At 42.6% G+C, this 17,367-nt stretch overlaps 1 protein-coding gene across 1 annotated transcript; it reads right to left on the bottom strand.

Annotated features, from left to right (window-relative positions):
• Window positions 1-2,595: 2,595 nt before the first annotated feature.
• Window positions 2,596-15,520, bottom strand: LOC116652964 (uncharacterized). Its single transcript, XM_085537348.1, has 2 exons — window positions 7,206-15,520; window positions 2,596-5,276 (listed from the first exon to the last, which is right to left on the bottom strand). Exon 1 carries the CDS (start codon window positions 15,151-15,153, stop codon window positions 14,491-14,493), a length of 663 nt encoding a protein of 220 aa, XP_085393474.1. The 5' UTR covers window positions 15,154-15,520; the 3' UTR covers window positions 2,596-5,276; window positions 7,206-14,490.
• Window positions 15,521-17,367: the final 1,847 nt, after the last annotated feature.

The raw sequence follows: 17,367 nt of genomic DNA on the forward strand, positions 1-17,367 counted from the left end.
ATATAAATTGCAAATGAAATCTAAACCTCTAAACATAAATTGTTAAGGATACGTTTGTTTTAAAAAGAAGTTTGTTGTATTTTATTTTCAGACTGAATGAAATATGTTGAAGGTAAGTTGTTTCAGCACTGCTTATCCTCCTGGTATCTTTCAGAATATTCCTGCTGGCTTTGTGGTCCTTCTCATTGTGATCTCTGAGAATGCTAAGTAATTTCAGGGTAGCTGTGTGTGTGATATGCTTTGACATACAAAGCAAATTAATAATATAAGAATCTTTGTAAAAGAATTTTTAGAACAATTTATAGTTCATTCCAGATGTCAGTTGACTGAGCAGTTTATCACAGTTGTATAACTGAAATGTGATAGCTTCTGCTCACTTGCCATGTTGCTTATGGATATGACTGAAAAAATTTATGTCTTTTTTGTTGTGGCATAATCTGAATAATTCACCCCGTATTTCAGGAAATAAGGAGTTTCACGTGTGAATGTGTTTTAATCATCTGAAACATATAGATCAAATACTATTTGATTTGGTTCAGTCTGGAAAAGACTTAACTCCTCTAAAGAAGTGCTATGAATACAAGACCAAGAAAGTTGGTTTAGGCCTATCAATAGATGCAGAGATCACATTAACATGGGAGTCTTAAAAGGAGAAAATACATCTGTTAGCTTATATACTGTTCTAGAAGTTCTACTGTGCCCTGGGGTCTAGAGTGTTTTCTCCTATATGCTTGCACTCATTGCAATGGATCCAAATCTTACAGTTTTTAAACGTGGAAGAGGCCCTGGGAAAGAGGGCAAGGGAAACTGAAGATTAACCTTGCCAGATTGTAATGCTGATTCACATCCAGACTGAATTAGAGCTCCTCCAGAGCAGGTAGAGAGATATGGGCACCTCTGGGAGCGGGTTTGTCCCCAGAAGTCAGATATTCCTTGTAGGGAACCAGGTCTAAGTAAGTAGAATCTCTCTGTCCAAATGTGGGACGGAAGCATTCAACACTGTTACCCTGTTTACATATGCTATGATAAATTACAGGACTTTCAGAGTGACTGTGCTGCTTCTCATCAGTAGCCAGTGGGGAGTTGGTGACCTACAAGGCATCACAGCTGATATGCGATCTATAAACTAATCACAATCAAAACTCAGGCATATGTTCCCATGCAAAGGAGCAAAGGGTCAATACAGGGAAAGCAAGAGTAATGTTGTAATTGCTGTTCAATTTTTATTGGATTTTACATGAAACTGATCTCATCACCATCATATCAGTCAGTCTGTCTTATGTTTTCTCCTCAAAAAGACTGCTCTCTAAATATGCAAGTAGGCCCTGGGCAAAAGTATAGTAAATCTGTAACGCTTATAAACCTGTATGTTCTCCTTATAGTCGATAGACAGATTTTAGTGTTTTCAGTTGAGATTATCCAGACATTGTTGATACGAGGGATAGCAACAGCTCTGGCTCTGATACCTCCATCTGAGTGAAGTTTGCCAGCACCACGTTAAAGCTGAGTAACATCTTTCATTCTGACTGGGGATCTTCAATCTATCTCTGAGGCTTCTGTCATCAAAGTAACAGAGAATATTTTTCTTTCCTGCCTATCTGAGACAAAATGAAGAGATTATATCCATAGTCCACAGGCAGGCTGTGGTTAGCTCGTGTAGCTCCAGACAGCTTTTATCTTGTTTACATCTTCCTGCAGGTTGGCTGAGGTCATTGGACACGCATACAACTACATGAACACAAACTTTGTGCTTCACAGCAAAGACAATTTTAAAGCAATCTTCATTCCTTATGACAATTTCTGTATTTGCTGAAGTTATAATGTTGCAGGATTCTTGTTAGATGGGACATGATTGATAGTTTTGATAACAGGCTTGAAAATATGCCTGATGTAACTCAGCTCTTCTGCACTGTTCTGACTGGAGCTGTGTTCTATGGTTCTAAGAACTAATTTGCTTATTTACTGTAACGGCCCATTTAAGAGAATTTTAATCTATTGCAGTCTTTATGGCAATTTTTGGTTTCATGTGTGTAGGAGGAATATTGGATTGACATCATCTTCAAAATTTCTAGCTTGGGATTTTAACTGGCTTGCTTGTAGAAGTGCTGCTTTCACAGTCTACTTTTGTAGCAATGCCACAAACTAAATGTAGTTTCTCATGAAATGGGGGTTTGCCAAATGCTCACAGTGGGAGAGGCTACACAAATAGCTGCAGCATGGCACACAGTGGCACATTTCTCACTGCTGAGGAAGAAGAGGTTGTGTTGCCTTTGAGGAAACTTCAATAGCAAGACTTGAAGGGAACAAGATGGAAATTCCGCAGAGGTGAAACTGACCTGGGTGTCTCTGCTGTGGTTGGTCTGACCTCTGGGCTGCTGTTTTGGAAGGGGAGCTTAGTAAGAAGGACTGGGGTGTTGGGGGGTGGGGAGAAGGGGGTTGGAGGGGGAAGAGATGACTTTTGCTCTTTTGTGCATGGTTATATGAGTATTTTGACATGTAACTTCCCCTCCAATAACATATGATAAATGTTATTTCTTTTTTTACACAAATTTTAGAAGTATGAATTTTGAAATCTCAGTTCACTTTTTGCAAAAATTCATTTTTAACCAGTTTCTCTTTATTAAGAAAATAAAGAGCTAAACATTTTGTGGGATGCATGAAGCACAGCATAGTAGACAGTCACATGATTGTCCTGTTACATTTCGCATTGGTGCAGTCTCACCTATACTGCATGCCATCCTTTTCTCCACAATATAAAAGCAAAGCAATGTTGTATGAGAGGGGATAGGGTGACCACGCTGGAGGAGGCAGAGAACTGACGTCACTGCTCTCTGCAGCTCCCTGAGAGGGAAGGAGGGAGAGGTGCCAGGCTCTGCTCCTGGGAACCAATGGTAGAATGGGAATGGCACAGAGCTGTACCAGAATAGGCTCAGACTAGTCATTAGGAAACATTTCTTTGTCTTGAGGGTCATCAAACACTGTAATAGACTTTCTTGTGAGGTGGTTGATGCCGCACATTTGTCAGTATTCAAGAGGACTCATTGATATGCTTTTATTGATGCTTATTTATGCTTGATCCAGGTTTATAAATACCTGAGGTGTGGGAGCCATAGTGGTGAGGCTGGTCTCTTTTCAGTAGTGCGTGGGGACAGGACTAGGGATAATGGGATGAAACTACAGCATTGGAAGTTCCTCACAAATGTGCGGAAGAACTTCTTTACAATGAGGGTGATGGAGCACTGGAACGGGCTGCCCCAGGAGGTGGTGGAGTCTCCTTCTCTGGAGATATTCAAGACCTGCCTGGACGCCTACCTGTGTGACGTGGTGTAGGGAGCCTGCTTTGGCAGGGGGGTTGGACTCAATGATCTCTAGAGGTCCCTTCCAACCCCTACAATTCTGTGATTCTGTGATTTTTATCATCCTTGAAGTGGTCTGGCAGTAGGACTCGATCACTGTAGATCCTTTCCAACTATTCTATTCTATTCTATTCTATTCTATTCTATTCTATTCTATTCTATTCTATTCTATTCTATTCTATTCTATTCTATTCTATTCTATTCTATTCTATTCTATTCTATTCCATTCCATTCCATTCCATTCTTCCGCTCTGCTCTATATACCAAATGAGACATTAAGTACACTAGGGACGCACCTAAGATCACCGCAGCCATTATAAAATTAAAAATGTAAAGAGAGGATAAATCCCTCTTGCGTGGCAAGTACAGCTGATTGAATTTTCATGCCACATGCATTTAGATAATCTCCAAGTTCTTCTGGCATAAGACTGCTTTTTAGGACCTCTGTTGAATTATGCTACCAAGGAACAATTCAGAGTTTAGATTGTCCCTGGACTTTTATAAAATGTGACCAATGATCAAGGTCTGCTCTAGATCCTATAGATTCTAGTGACATTGTTGGCATTTTCCCTGTTACCTCTGACTATTTCCTGTTGTTTATTCATTGTTTGTGCTTTTTCCTTCACCAAAGCACATTGAGGTACAATTTGCTGAACTGTATGAGGAGAACAGGTTTCACAACAGTCTTGCAAGGAGATTCACACTGAACCTCTACAGATGAAAGAGCAGTGGTAGAGCACAAGTTCATGGCTAGGAACACTGACAGGAAAAGTAGAAATGCCCTTACTCAGTCACTGCCTGCTTCTGGTTTACCTTTGTTGCGCCACAGCTGAGGTCCTTGGTCACAGAATTTGCCCAATTCTTGAATTTAATATGCACAATTTTTGCAGAGGAAGAGGAGATGTGATGAGAGTGTTACAGGAACATGATGTTTACATTCAGACAGCCTTGTCTGACAGAGTCTGTGGAAAGGAAGCTCACTCCCTCCTCAAGAGATTATGTGGTTTATGCTTTGTATACATACAAACACAGACACACCCACGCTCATTTGCACATAACAGTTGTGATCAATCCCAACAACTATTCACAATTCAATCATTGCTGCATCAAACTGGAAGCCGAGTTGTTTGTTGCTATGGGTATAACTGCTGGTCTAAATAAGGTCAAGATTTCCAAAATAATTACCGATGGTGGATCCTCAGACAATGAGTTTATCATGGTGAAATTGATTTTCTGAAGTTGCGTTTCTGAAAATGAAGTTTTCAAAGCCATTTTAAACTTCACTTACAAAAATTTGAAGTCACCTTTCCATGTCCTATTTTTTGTTTTACTAGTAAAAGCTGAGCAATGTGAAAGAGTGTAAAAGCATCACCGCATTGCAAACACATACTGAATGTGGTGGTTTATGAAGGGGTTTTTATTAACATTAAATGATAAGATTTACTCAGGAACACACTTACCTTTAAGAATGTCCTTCTGTGTATGTTTAAGTGCTTTCCTGAACAGAGAAGTTTTTCTAAACTGATTCAGTAACAAAGGAACCGGATTAGAAATAAATGTAAATATCAAGGATGTCTTCAGACTTCAGTAAGTTAAATATGTTGGAAGTACTTTATGTTTTGTCAACGGAATAATGGAAGAAAGCACAGGATGGAGCATTCTAGAAGAATTTTTTTTCCCTCTTATTTTGTAATTCAGTACTATATGGCTTCTCCAGACCTCTTCATTTTAGTAGATATCTTATAAATATATGTGTGTTTGTCACTATGTAGACAATATATGTGATACATAAATATGACACATGGAAACAAATAACCACATGGCATGATGCTGTAGCCTGAAAAAGGAGGACAGTCTGGTTGCATGATTGAACTTCCAGATGTGCTTGACCAAGATTCCCGGGTCTTCCTCTCAGTCACACTAATAACAAAAGAGAGAAAATTCACTGGCTATACAATTCCTCCCAGCACTATTCCATGAGAAGTTTTAAAGTGGACTGTATAGCAATAAACATTAAATACAAATTTAATTTGCATGTAGCTTTAGCTAAATTGGGAGTGTTCTTCACACTGAATATCCAGATTTTCTTATTATTCCCATCCCAATCCCTGGTGCCCTTCTTATAAGTTGGTTAGCAGCTCTGATCCCTACAGAGCTCTTAAGCTTCATCTCTCTTCTGCTCAGAATTTAGAAAATATGTGGTTTTGGATAATTGCCTGTAGGTTAGACTGCCCTGATTAAGCAGTCTCTACCATCCCTATTTTGTTATACAGTTATACAGAAAAGTAACCGAGCAGCAGATAGAATAGCATGAATTAGGTCCTGAAAATGTAACATTTGCAATGCTGTTCATCTGCCCTGCCAGGAATTGGCACGCATAAGTATATGTTCCACTTTATTATTAATCACTTCCAGTGACAGAGCTTCTATAATAACCAGTACCACAATCGCTACAGTTTTCTTATTCTGGGAACAGAGAGGCTTTAAGTGGAACCTAAACAAACTCTATTGTGCTGCCCACAGCCTGGCATGAAGAACACAGCTGGATGACTGTGTGACACACATATGCACGGTTATCCACTGCTGCCAGAGTAGGCAGATCTTATGTGCTGTGGGCTGGTAGTCTGCACTGAACTGGTGCTGGTACTAAAATGAGGCCTCACATGCAAGTTACTATTCCTATGGTTTTCCACAGTGAGATGTTTATAGCTGGGAGATTATAGATGCCTGTGAATTGAGATACTGGTTGTCTGACAATAGTTTTGTTTGAGGCTGCTGACTTGGTTCTGCAGGCCTTGCAGAAAGGGTAGTTAGTCTTGCTGTATCACATTCAGAGGAAGAAAAGTGGGTAGATAAACTTAAAACTACTTTTTCTTGTTTCAGTAGTTGGGTATCCCTGTCGTATCGTACTGAAATGATAAATTAGAAGATTTTCCACCAAACTGTGATTTTTTACAGGTGATGAATCTTTCCAAATGCTTTCTAAAACATTCAAAGTAAAGCCAGAATATAGAAGATTTTCTAAAGTAAAGAATATTTAGTCACTCTTCATTATTCACCTTAACGTTTTGCTGTGTATTTTTCAAAGCTTTATTTTTTCTGAAGCTGCTTGTTTGGGAGAGCTTGGACAATTTCTGAGCATGTAGGAACCTCTGTTTCACTAAAATTCCCCTCACTGTTAGGGAAAATGTAAGAAATTCAGTAGTAGCTGCTTATTTACATCTCCACATGCCTGTTTGGTTTGTAAGCTTGTTTGGTTGGTTTATGGATTGTTTCTCTAGAACCTTCAGAAAACATGAACCATCAGTATGATGGCCACTAACTCCTTACTTTTGCAATCACTCTGTAAACATGCCATCTCTCCTAGAAATAGAAGGGCAGAGAAATCCTGCATGCAGCTCAGGTGTTTAAGCTCAACACCATCTCATGAAACAGCAGAAGGCTCATTTAACACAATTTGACTCCTAAGCTGAGCACTGTTGATGACTGAAATCCCACTCCATCATTCTCTGACAGAAAAGCAGTAACTGCAAGTAGGACAGTTTCTTAAATCAAGAAAAATATAGAGATGTGAACTCAAGCACAACAGGGAAACGTCAGATTTCATATAGGGAGCTTATGCAAATCTGTTATGTATTACACCGATTCATGTTACACTAATTAATATGTGTGTTGATGAGACAATACTCTAATGTTTCTGAATAATTGTAACAAATTCAAAGACAGATTTTTCCTGCTCTTTCTACAGTGATTATCTCAGAATTATTTAACACTGTCCAACTTGCTCTCACATTTGTTCCAGTTCATCTTTGCAAATCCTTCATGGGAGTTGTTTCTTCATTTTCCTACCTGGATTAATCTACTGCTCTCCTTTACTGATCTTTCTCATTTCCAGGTCTTTCTGTTTTTTCTCACTTCTCTGATGTTTACAGGATGAAAGAAGGACTTGTTTTCCTGGTCTGTAGAAGCCTTTCATAATCCCTCCATAAGGCTCCATCAGGGCAGGCTTTGGCTTGAAATCACAGCTTCAGTGCTAAAGGTTTATCCCTATCTGCTTTTCCCTCATCCTTCTTCATGTGGGTTAAGGAAAATGATGTTGTGGTCCAGAATCCAATCTATGCATGAACAGACACAGCTTTCTCTAATATGCTCAGTGGATGTTTCAGTTTTCATCAGAAAAAAGCTCTTTGAAGTCATTCTTTATTACTTGAAATGTTTGTGGATCTTGCTTGTTGAACTGGATTGTTCTTACTCTTTGACTGGATGAGGTGCTTGAGTAAATTCAGTGAAAACATGTGCATGTGAAGATATAAAAATGTGGGTATTTTTTTGCTTATCTACCAAATCTTAATTTTTGTTTGAAATAAAATTGCTTGCACAAATGTCTTAAGCTCAACATGAAAGGATGATGAGAAACAATTGAAGAAAATGCAGTATAAATTAAAAACAAAAGCAAGCAAACAAATAAAAAGTAAAACAAGAAACCAAAATATTTTAGTGCAATTTTCACAGTCCTTTTGCTCTTCGTATCACTTCTGCACCTCTTTGTATTGCAGTGCAATCTTCTTAAGCTGGAGAATTATTTATCTTAATTTTGTATAATATCTCCGTCCTCTTTTCTACTCAGGATCAGTCTCATTCGTTCAAATGAAAAGTCAGCTTCTATACTCCTATTATGTTCCAGGCACTTTTACTGTTTCCAGTTGGATTTCCTTGGGTAGTCTACCTTCTCTTTTCCTTCACACCTGAGCCGTAGAACAGTTGTCATGTGGAAGGCTCATGTGCTGCATCTGGACACACGGTCATGTTTGTAGACTGAGATGGTAAGAGCAGTGAAGAGCATTCAGTTCTAACCACTCGTGTTCCTGCATTTATGATTTCCTCAGACTTTTGCATCATTAGATGACTTCTATTCCAGTGTTCACTTTGCCTCAAAAAATTGAGGGAAAATAAAAATATTTTAACATAAATATTGTTACGTATTGTTGAAGATCATTTATGATGTAATATGCCTGTATGAACCAGTGATTACCTGAAAATAGGTTAATATTAATGAAGTTGATATTAGGTGTATGATTCATCATAGTATCATATCTATATATATCTATATGTATCTATATATCTATGATGATATGATATGATAGGTGTATGATTAATTTGTATGTATTTTTGGAGCTTATATATTCCTCTGTATGAATGACCATGCAAACAAAATCCAGTACATCTCAGCTCAAATCCACATTTAATCATGAGTTGAATTCTTTGCATCTGTGTGGTCAGCAGAAAATAAAAATAGCCGAAGTTCTTCTCTCAGCCCACATGACTTAGTAAAGAAAAAGAGACTTTGCATTTTCCTTGTCTCTGTGATTAAAATCACAAAAATTAATAGAGAAAAGCTTTTGAATCCCTTGATTCGGAGAACATTAACTGAGAATTTCTTCCCAGCAACGATAAACAAGCCAGAACATAGTCCAATTTTCTGTTCCTGTAAGCTTACCATATTTTTCACATATTTAAACTTATATCAATCTGCAAATTAGGTATCGCGAGTGAAGGAGAACTTCAAACAACAGGGAGGTATTTGTGTAGTAGTGGATTTAGGGTTTTGTAACAATTTTTATCGGTACGAAAGAAAATGCCGATTCATTGAAATCAAATAGTGAAGGAGCACATTTTGGCAAAAGACTCAACTGAAAAGTGCTTCAAATGAATGGATTAAAATAGTTTGTTGTGAACAATTCCTTTTATTTGAAAACATCTTTCTTCCTGTCTGCTTCTCCTTTGCCTTGTCTCTCTCCCTCTCTCATATTCTTGCTCTCTTGCTCTTGGCTATCTGCTCTTTTTCTTGTTTCCTCTTTCAAAATTATCTTTTATTTTAGATTTTTTTTTTTTTTTTTGAGATTCTTTGAGATTTCAGCTTGTAAGGAAAAAAAAAGGATCAGAATAATCTTCAGTAAATGAATTCAGTTACTCCCACTGCAAGTCAGTGTTCCCCACCTCCACTAGTCTTGTGAGTGTGAATGTATTTACCTCTCTTTATGCTTAGATTACATTATTTATTTCCAAGACAGTGTCTGTGCTTCCACACTGGAGCACAACCATTTCTTTGCCTAATCCGATGATCCTTCTTCTTAGACATTTCCAAACAGCCATCACACCTTCTCCTTTGACTTCATTTGCTGAGCTAAGACATCTGCTTCTGACCACCTTACAGACAGGAGGTTCCTTTTTTCTTTGTGCTGTCTTGGCAACCCTTTTTCTGACTATGACTCCGCATAATATACCCAGTGAGGCCTCACCTGCACCTAGGATAATAGCATAAAATAATTTCCCACAATAGCAACCCAGTGGCCTTTTTTTTTGATCCTGTGCGATCAAATCAAATGCCAAAATACTTTCCACCTACTCCCTTTGGCCACTGCAGTCCAAACTTATAACATGAAATGATCTCTTTAACTCCAGAGTGCGATCTTCCACATCCTTGCATGTCATCTTGTTCCATTTCTACTGTTCTCAGTCCTTTAAGTCATTGCATCCCTTTTTAGATAATGTTTGAAAAGTCCAACATTTTTCACAGATCAGAAAATATGTTTGGGGTCCATTTCTGCTATTCTTGAACATGTTGCCTTTTAGTACAGAATTAATTGTCTGTTTTGCACATATATAGCATTAGGTGATATTTTAACTGACTGCAGTATATGAATACTGGTACCCATGATCCGTGCAGTTTGATAAGTATGAACATCCAGCTCAAGTGTCTGCAGTATCATGTTGGTCATTGGTGCTCTGAGCACACATACACTCACCCCACTGCACAATTCTGGGGCCTGAGCACAACTGGGGCCTTCAGGGAGTGCTGCAGTTTCACCTGGAACCAAGGCTTCATGCAAAGAAGGAAAGAATTCCTTTCCAAATGTGTATTACATCCTACGTGCTTCAAATCTTCATCCTGCATGCTTAAACCTTGCTTGTGGTCTTAAGAGTCTTGTGAAAATGTCAAGCATACTAAAACTGAGGTTGTGAAGATGTAAATGCAGAAAATCTGTCTGAATAGGCACATACACTGTTTCAGGTTTATACTGATGGTGATAAAATAAACTTTCTTCCTTTTCCCTTCTCAGTTAGAAGGGTGGGCTTTCTAAGTACTGCAGAAATACTTGTGATCTGTATACTACGTCTGCTTTCACTGATTTAACTAAGGTAGGTAATTTGACATTTTAACTGACTGATATTGAGCCAAAGAAATAGAAAGAAGGAAAAACTTTGGATTTTTCTTTTTTTTTCTTTTCCTCTTTCTTTCTTTCTTTCTTTCTTTCTTTCTTTCTTTCTTTCTTTCTTTCTTTCTTTCTTTCTTTCTTTCTTTCTTTCTTTCTTTCTTTCTTTTTTTTAAAAAAATTTTTGGCATTCTTTTTAAGCAAATAATTAATTCTAATTGATCTTTAGAGTCCTGTACAGAACACAGATGAGGAACTACAAAAATCTTTAAAATAGATCAACATCTTACTAATTATGGCTTTAATTAGCAACAGACTCTTTATTATTATTATTATTATTATTATTACTGCATTTTACCATGCAGTAGGAGTCAGAGATATCCCAATTTTGTTAATTTTAAGAAAGTTGTATCCTTGTTTTTTAATGAACTTCACCAATTGCCAGATTACCTGAAAGGGTATATGGTAAAAAATTGAAGAACATTCTTTCAATTTACCATCAAAGCTCCTCTTTTCATTTTATCCATGAATTTCTGTAGACAGAAAGTATATAATCCAAAGGAAGAACAAATAACAACAACAGTAAATAAGTATGAAAAATAGTGGTGTAGACGTAGGAACAATTTAATGTCATCTGTATAATATTCACTGAAATAATGTTCCCTCACTTCATTGCCTCATGCTCAGGATGTATAGCAGTAAATCAAAACGTTATTCTTTGGATGGCTAAAATACATTCAGTATCTCTAACAGATCAGGTTAGTGAGATTTGGATGTTGTATTAGAGAAGTTTTATGTTTGGAAAAGACCAAACGTTTCCTTCATTAAAAAAAAATGTCATAAAATGGTGCATAATCATTATGTGCTTTAAAATTCCTAGTAGGGAAGACCAATGTTAAGATTATTCCCTGTTCCAGGCACTGTAAAGAGATGTCTTCAAAGAACTCCACAGTTATCTGGTAGGATTGTTAAGAAACACATGCTGTTGCCTTGCTTACTAACCCTGTTACCAGCTGGATTCATTATGATCAATTTACAAGTACACAGTTTGTTGCTGTAAGCAGAATGCTTCATCATGTATTTTCTTGCATGGAACGCTTATGTAAAATATGTTATTGACTCAAATAACAACCTTAGATTAGATTTTAACTACTTTTGGACAAGTATTAGATGAGTATTTAAGTTAAAATTGTTAAACACTCAATCTGTACTTTTTCTGCCTAATGAACAGAATTACTTTAATACAGTGAATTATAAGTTAACCGAAGCATGAAAAGTACATGAAGTTAATTTGGTTATTGCCAGGTGTTAAAGGTAAATCAAACAGTCCTTCAGTTATGTTTTATCATAGCAGTGTATTTCAGATTTGGTATCTTTCCCTTCTTTTGTGTTTACAGGGCTTTTCTAGAGCGGTCATATTTTTTTTTAGCACTACTTCAGGCAAGCAAATACTTAACATTAAGAAGCACTGTACTCTATTCCCACCATGCTATTTAACAATGCCTGATTAAAAGAAAATTAATTCACTTTAGAGTGCAAATTGCTATCTGCTATTATCTTACTCCTTAGTTATTGTGGTAATTCATCAGCATCAGCGAAGCTAAATAGTACAAAAGAAATGAAAAGAGGTTTGTGCAGAGTGTAGAAATGAATCTCACGTCATACCTTGCTAGCTGGCTCATACATTGTCTCACTGTAGTTGAGCACCAGGCCTCTGGGTGCTGGACACTGCTTCAGCTCTACATCTTTTGGCGCAGGCACTGCGGAAGATGCTGCTCCCAGGGCTGGCTGTGCTGGTGCAGGCAATGGGAAAGTGCTTGTCCTGTGGAGGGCTTGCTTTGCTCGCTGCCTCACTTACCTGGGCCCTGCAGCTTGTAGGGCTACATGTTTTCATAGCCGCTCCCTTGACAGGTGAAATAAAACAAAATGTAGGCATTTAATTAGTCTGATTCTTTAGTCCATTTAAAGGCTTCATTTTAACTTTCTGAAGAAAGCCCATATCTGTAACTGGGCAATAACCTGACACTGCCTGTTGCAGTAGGAGGATCAGAGGCTTCTGGGCGACAGCAGTGCCCTAGGTCACCTCAGCAGCCCTACTAGGCAAGCAGCAGCCCATTGCCCTTTGTATTTTTGTCTTGCAGCCCGTATTCTACAGCACAGAATTTACATGAGAGGCATAGATTTGATTTCCAAAGGGAAAACGTGAAAAGATGTCCCGCTCTGAGCTAAAAAAAGCTCGAAGGTGCTCCAACTCTACCTCGGAGGGAGCTCGGCTCCGCGTTGCGCTGCGCAGTGCCGGGCTGTGCTGCGGTATGAGCCCACCGCAGCCGCCAGGGGGAGCTACAATGGAAGACTGCGGGACTCCGTGCCCCGCAGCGGCCCGGCCGCCCTCCGCTCCCGTGGCTACTGGGGAACGTCGCTTCAGAAAGGAAAAATGGGGAGAATTGAAAGGGAGGAGGGTCTTAAGGCTTCTTAGTGCTGAGGGGGCTCAGAGGGAGCGCTCTCCTCGCCGTGGGAAGCCATGATGGGGTTAGTCTCGGAAATCAGGCTGTCCAGAGGAAAAGCTGTTGAGAGCAAGGCTTTCATTCCTTTCTGAAAGCTGGAAGGAAAGTGGTTAATATTAAATACCGGTCACTTTCAGCAGCGGCCACCAGAACTTCAGTATTCTTGTTGCTGCAGCATGACATCAGAGCGAGAAATGCACGGAGGCATTACCCAGGTTTCTGCTAGATCAGATCTTAAATTACATCCATTTTTCATGTGCTTCATCATCATCGCCGCCATTATTATTGCTGCTGCAATTGAGAAAGTATCAATGTTCCACGTCTTTGGAAATCTTACTGAAGAAGGCTTCGTCTTCTCGAAACAAACAAAACAAAACAAAAGAAACTCTGTTTCATTCCAAGATTTAAGAAAGATTTTAAAGCATACACTGGGAGATTGACAGTGGCGGCTTCATGTACATATTTGTATCTTTTTTGCTATGGCACTGTATATTATTTATAATGAATCCTTAGCTTCTGCTCGCAAGAAATAATTATGAGTTATGATGGGCGCAATGACTTGATGCAAGAGAGATCAGCTCAGCTTTGCAATCCTACAGTTTAACTGGGCATTTCAGGTCACACATGGTGCTTAAAAGCCCTCCCCGCTCTCTACCTGCACAAGGGTCAATCTGGTCTGCAGCTCTTTCTGGCTCATGCACAAAGCAGGTGACGATGAACTTTGCTCTGTTCCTTGCTCAGCCCCTCTGAGATCCCGTGAAGCTGTAGGTCTTACAAAGGAAATATAAACAAGAATTGCTGAGAAGTTTAGCATTACAGTCTAAAGCTAAATAAACACACACAGATGTGCAAATCTGTGCACATGCAGAGGTCTGTTTTTATACAGAGACCTCAGAGCTAAAAATGAGAACCAGTCTGTAGCACGGCAGGTGCAGGCAGTGCTTTGGGAGAGACTTGATCCCAATTTGCTGAGCTGGATGCAGGGGCAGAGTATCTCATGTGCCTCCTCTGTCAGCTGGCCCGCACAAGAACAGTTCAAAGGCAAATGGAACGGAGAGGCCAAGGAACCTTTGCAGAGAAGATGACCATTCTAGTCTGCACTCTAATCTTTGGCAAAAAAAATAGAACTGTGATCACTGTTCTTTACTGAGCGCAAGAAGAGAGGAGGCAAGGACTACAACCCCGAGTGGATAGCACTGCTATCGTTATTATTCTCGTTATTATTGTTCCAGGGTTGGTTTGCCTTATCTGGTCTTTGAGGGCATCCCTGATCTCTCCGGCAGTGCCGCCGGTTGGGAGTGGGCAGCGCAGAACGGGGCAGCCGGGGTGCCTTGCGCCGCCTGGCGATGGCCGGGGCCGGAGCGCGACTGACAGCGGGACGGAGCTCCAGAACGTCCTGCTTCCACCACGGCTATTTCACCCCGGGCCGGAGGCGGACTTGCAGGTTGGGATGAACTGGGTGATGCTCCCGTGGACCCGATCGGGGCAGGGGCACGGCGCACAGGGCCGACCCGTTTCGCAGCCCTTCCCACAGCCGCTCCTTGCCAGCTGCGGATCCCCGCTTTCCTTCCGCTCACTCCCCGGCGGAGGACGCTCTCCCCTCGGGCCCGAGCCGCGCCGCCGGGCGCCTCCGCCAGCACCAGGGACAGCGCAGGCAGCCGCCCCTCCCGGCTCGGCCCGGTCCGGCCCCGCCGCTCCTTTGTTCGGACCCCACGGAACAAAGGCACCGCCGCCGTGGGAGCCCCGCTGCCTCTCCCCTCCCCGCACCCTCCGCTCACCGCATCTCAGCGGCCCCGCTGCCGCCGTCTCCTCCAGCGGAGTCGTCTCCGCTGCCCCGGCCGCGCATGCACTACCCCCACGCGTGCCTCGGTGCAGCCGCCTCCTCCCCCCGCGCCGCCAGCCTCCCCCGGGCCCTCGGCATCGCGCACCGCTCCTGCCCTGTGCACACACAGACCTCCTGCAGCGGTCCGATCTCCCCCCGCCGTGCCCACACCGCGCTGTGCTCCCGCCGCCCCTCGGAAGGCAAACGCCGCCGGTAGCGCTGTCCCGCACGCAGCTCTGCGGTCCCCTGTCCCGCATTCCTCGTCCTCCGCACTGAGAGCGCGGAGACCTTGAGCACCTCTCGCTGCCGCCTGGACGATGCGCAAAGAACGATCCTCGCGGTGATTAATAGCAGAAAAAAATGCATTTATTTCCCATTAAGCGACGTTACATGGCTTAGCCCAGGAAAGCGAGAGGTCGGGACGCACTGCTTCGCAAATAGATGCCACCTCTCCACAGAGCCGCCTTATCGCTGCCTCGCGTTCCATAGAGGTGAGTACAGGCTCCGAGCCCATCAGTGTTCTTTTTTTTCCCCTCTCCTTTCTGATTCGAGACAATCTGCTACTGCTTTTATTGGTAACGTTATGCTTAGCGAGTTCCTTAATGCCGCCTGGAGGATCCGCTCTTGGCATTCACCGCGTGCCTTAATTGTATGACATTAAATCAAGGTCCGCTGTGAACACGGAGAGGCAGAGCCTGGGAGAGCTCAATCGCGTTCTCTCTGGAAATAGAATTGCGACGGATCTCCGGGGGGGAAAAATATGAGAAGAAAGAAAGAAAAAAAAAAAGAAAAAAAAAGAAAAAGAAAAAAAAGGAAAAAAAAAAAAGAAAATAAAGGAAAAGAAAAAAGGAATAATAATAATAAAAAAGGCGGTTCCTTTCCGCCGCGGTCCCATCCTGGGCTGGGTGTAATTCGCTCTCCAATTTTCCTACTCGCCCATCTGCTGTTAGCAGTGCCCAGGGAGCTGTTCGATAAGCACGTAATAGACTAAAAAGAAAAATCACAGAAATGAAGCGTGTGCCGATCTCGCACTCCCAGGATGTCATTTCGTCCTTGCCGGGCGTCAGCGCCCCGACGGCTGTGAGCGCACAGCGGCCGCAGGGCCCGCTCGGCCCGGGGGAACCGCAGCCCGGGCTGGACCGCTCTTCCCGGCCGAGAGCGGCGGGGGGAAGCGAAAGGCCGGGACGTGGCATCTCGCTTTGTAAAGAGGAAAAAAAAAATGTAACTCTCTCGCACCTGCCCTTTTCCCGGGAGGGTCGGGGCAGCCCATCTGGCCTGCCTACACCGAGCTGTGCGAGCGAGGAAATGAGGGATGAACTCATTAGAATAATAATAATAATTAAAAAAAAAAATTAAAAACCAGACTTCGCTTTGTATTCTTATTGTTACGGTTGAAGCCGTCTCTCAGCTCTCAAGACGGGACCGTTCTGCCCCTGTGCCGCCGGCGCGCCGGGTGCATCGACCCGGCCGGACCCCCCGAACCGTGCGGGCTGACCTCGACTGCTGCCGGGGGCCTGGGCCCGGGAGGGAGAAGGTTGCGCTGCACTGGGCTCCGGCGGCGAGCTGGGCTTCCCGGGGGCTGTTCCGCCGCTTGCCGGGGCATCCGGGGGCGAGGCGGGCAGAAGGCTCAGGCCCGCCCTCGGCAGCGCGGCTCCTGCGTGCGGGCGCCTGGAAAAGAGACAAAGCGAGAGAATTAGAAAGGCAGGCGGGGAGGGACGGGCTCCGGGAGCCCGCACGCCGCGCGGTTGCCAATGACAAAAGGGAGAGAGGGGGGAGGCAGAGCAGGGGAAGGGCGGGGAGGGAAGGGGATGGGGAGGAAGGGAAGGGATGGAAAGGGAAACGGAGGGGGGCAGCGGACTGACGCGGAACTGGGGCCGGCCAGCCCCCAGCCTCTGCGGCCGAGCACAGCGGCGAAACGCCCATCACCGCAGAGCCGGGGCAGGCGGGCGCTCGGGGCTCTGCGGCGTGATGGGAACGGGCACAGGGCGAACTCCTGCCCGCTTACTGCGGAAACATCCAGCCTGCCCCCATCCCCCCCAAAATCTTTTTCTTTTTTTAAAGGAAAAAAAAGGAGGAAAATGGATGAATGAGAGTGGAGGGGAATAAAAATCATCACAGCAGTTGCTTTTTCTTTCTCAGTTTGAGGTGAGCAAAGAGCGAAGTCCATGGGGAGAAATCCAAGTATCCGAACAACAACAAGGAGAAAAAGAAATTATGACCCCTTTCCAAATATATATATATTTATATATATATATAAAGTAATAAAAAAGCATATGGTCAAACCTGCCGAGGGCTGGCTCGTCCTACGCCCAACCGGAGCTGCAGAGCACAGAGAGGAGGAGAGCCCTGTGAGCGGCTGTCGGGGGGTAAGAAGCGGTCCGGTCTCTCCCCCTCGCTTGCTGCTCCAGAATTAGGGATTAATGCCTCTCCAGCCAAACAAATAAGGCATCTGCCTTCAGTACAAGAGGATT

This window comes from Coturnix japonica, chromosome 2 (genome assembly GCF_054131305.1).
Source record: "Coturnix japonica strain WE chromosome 2, WE-NBRP24, whole genome shotgun sequence".
Lineage (NCBI taxonomy): Eukaryota > Metazoa > Chordata > Aves > Galliformes > Phasianidae > Coturnix > Coturnix japonica.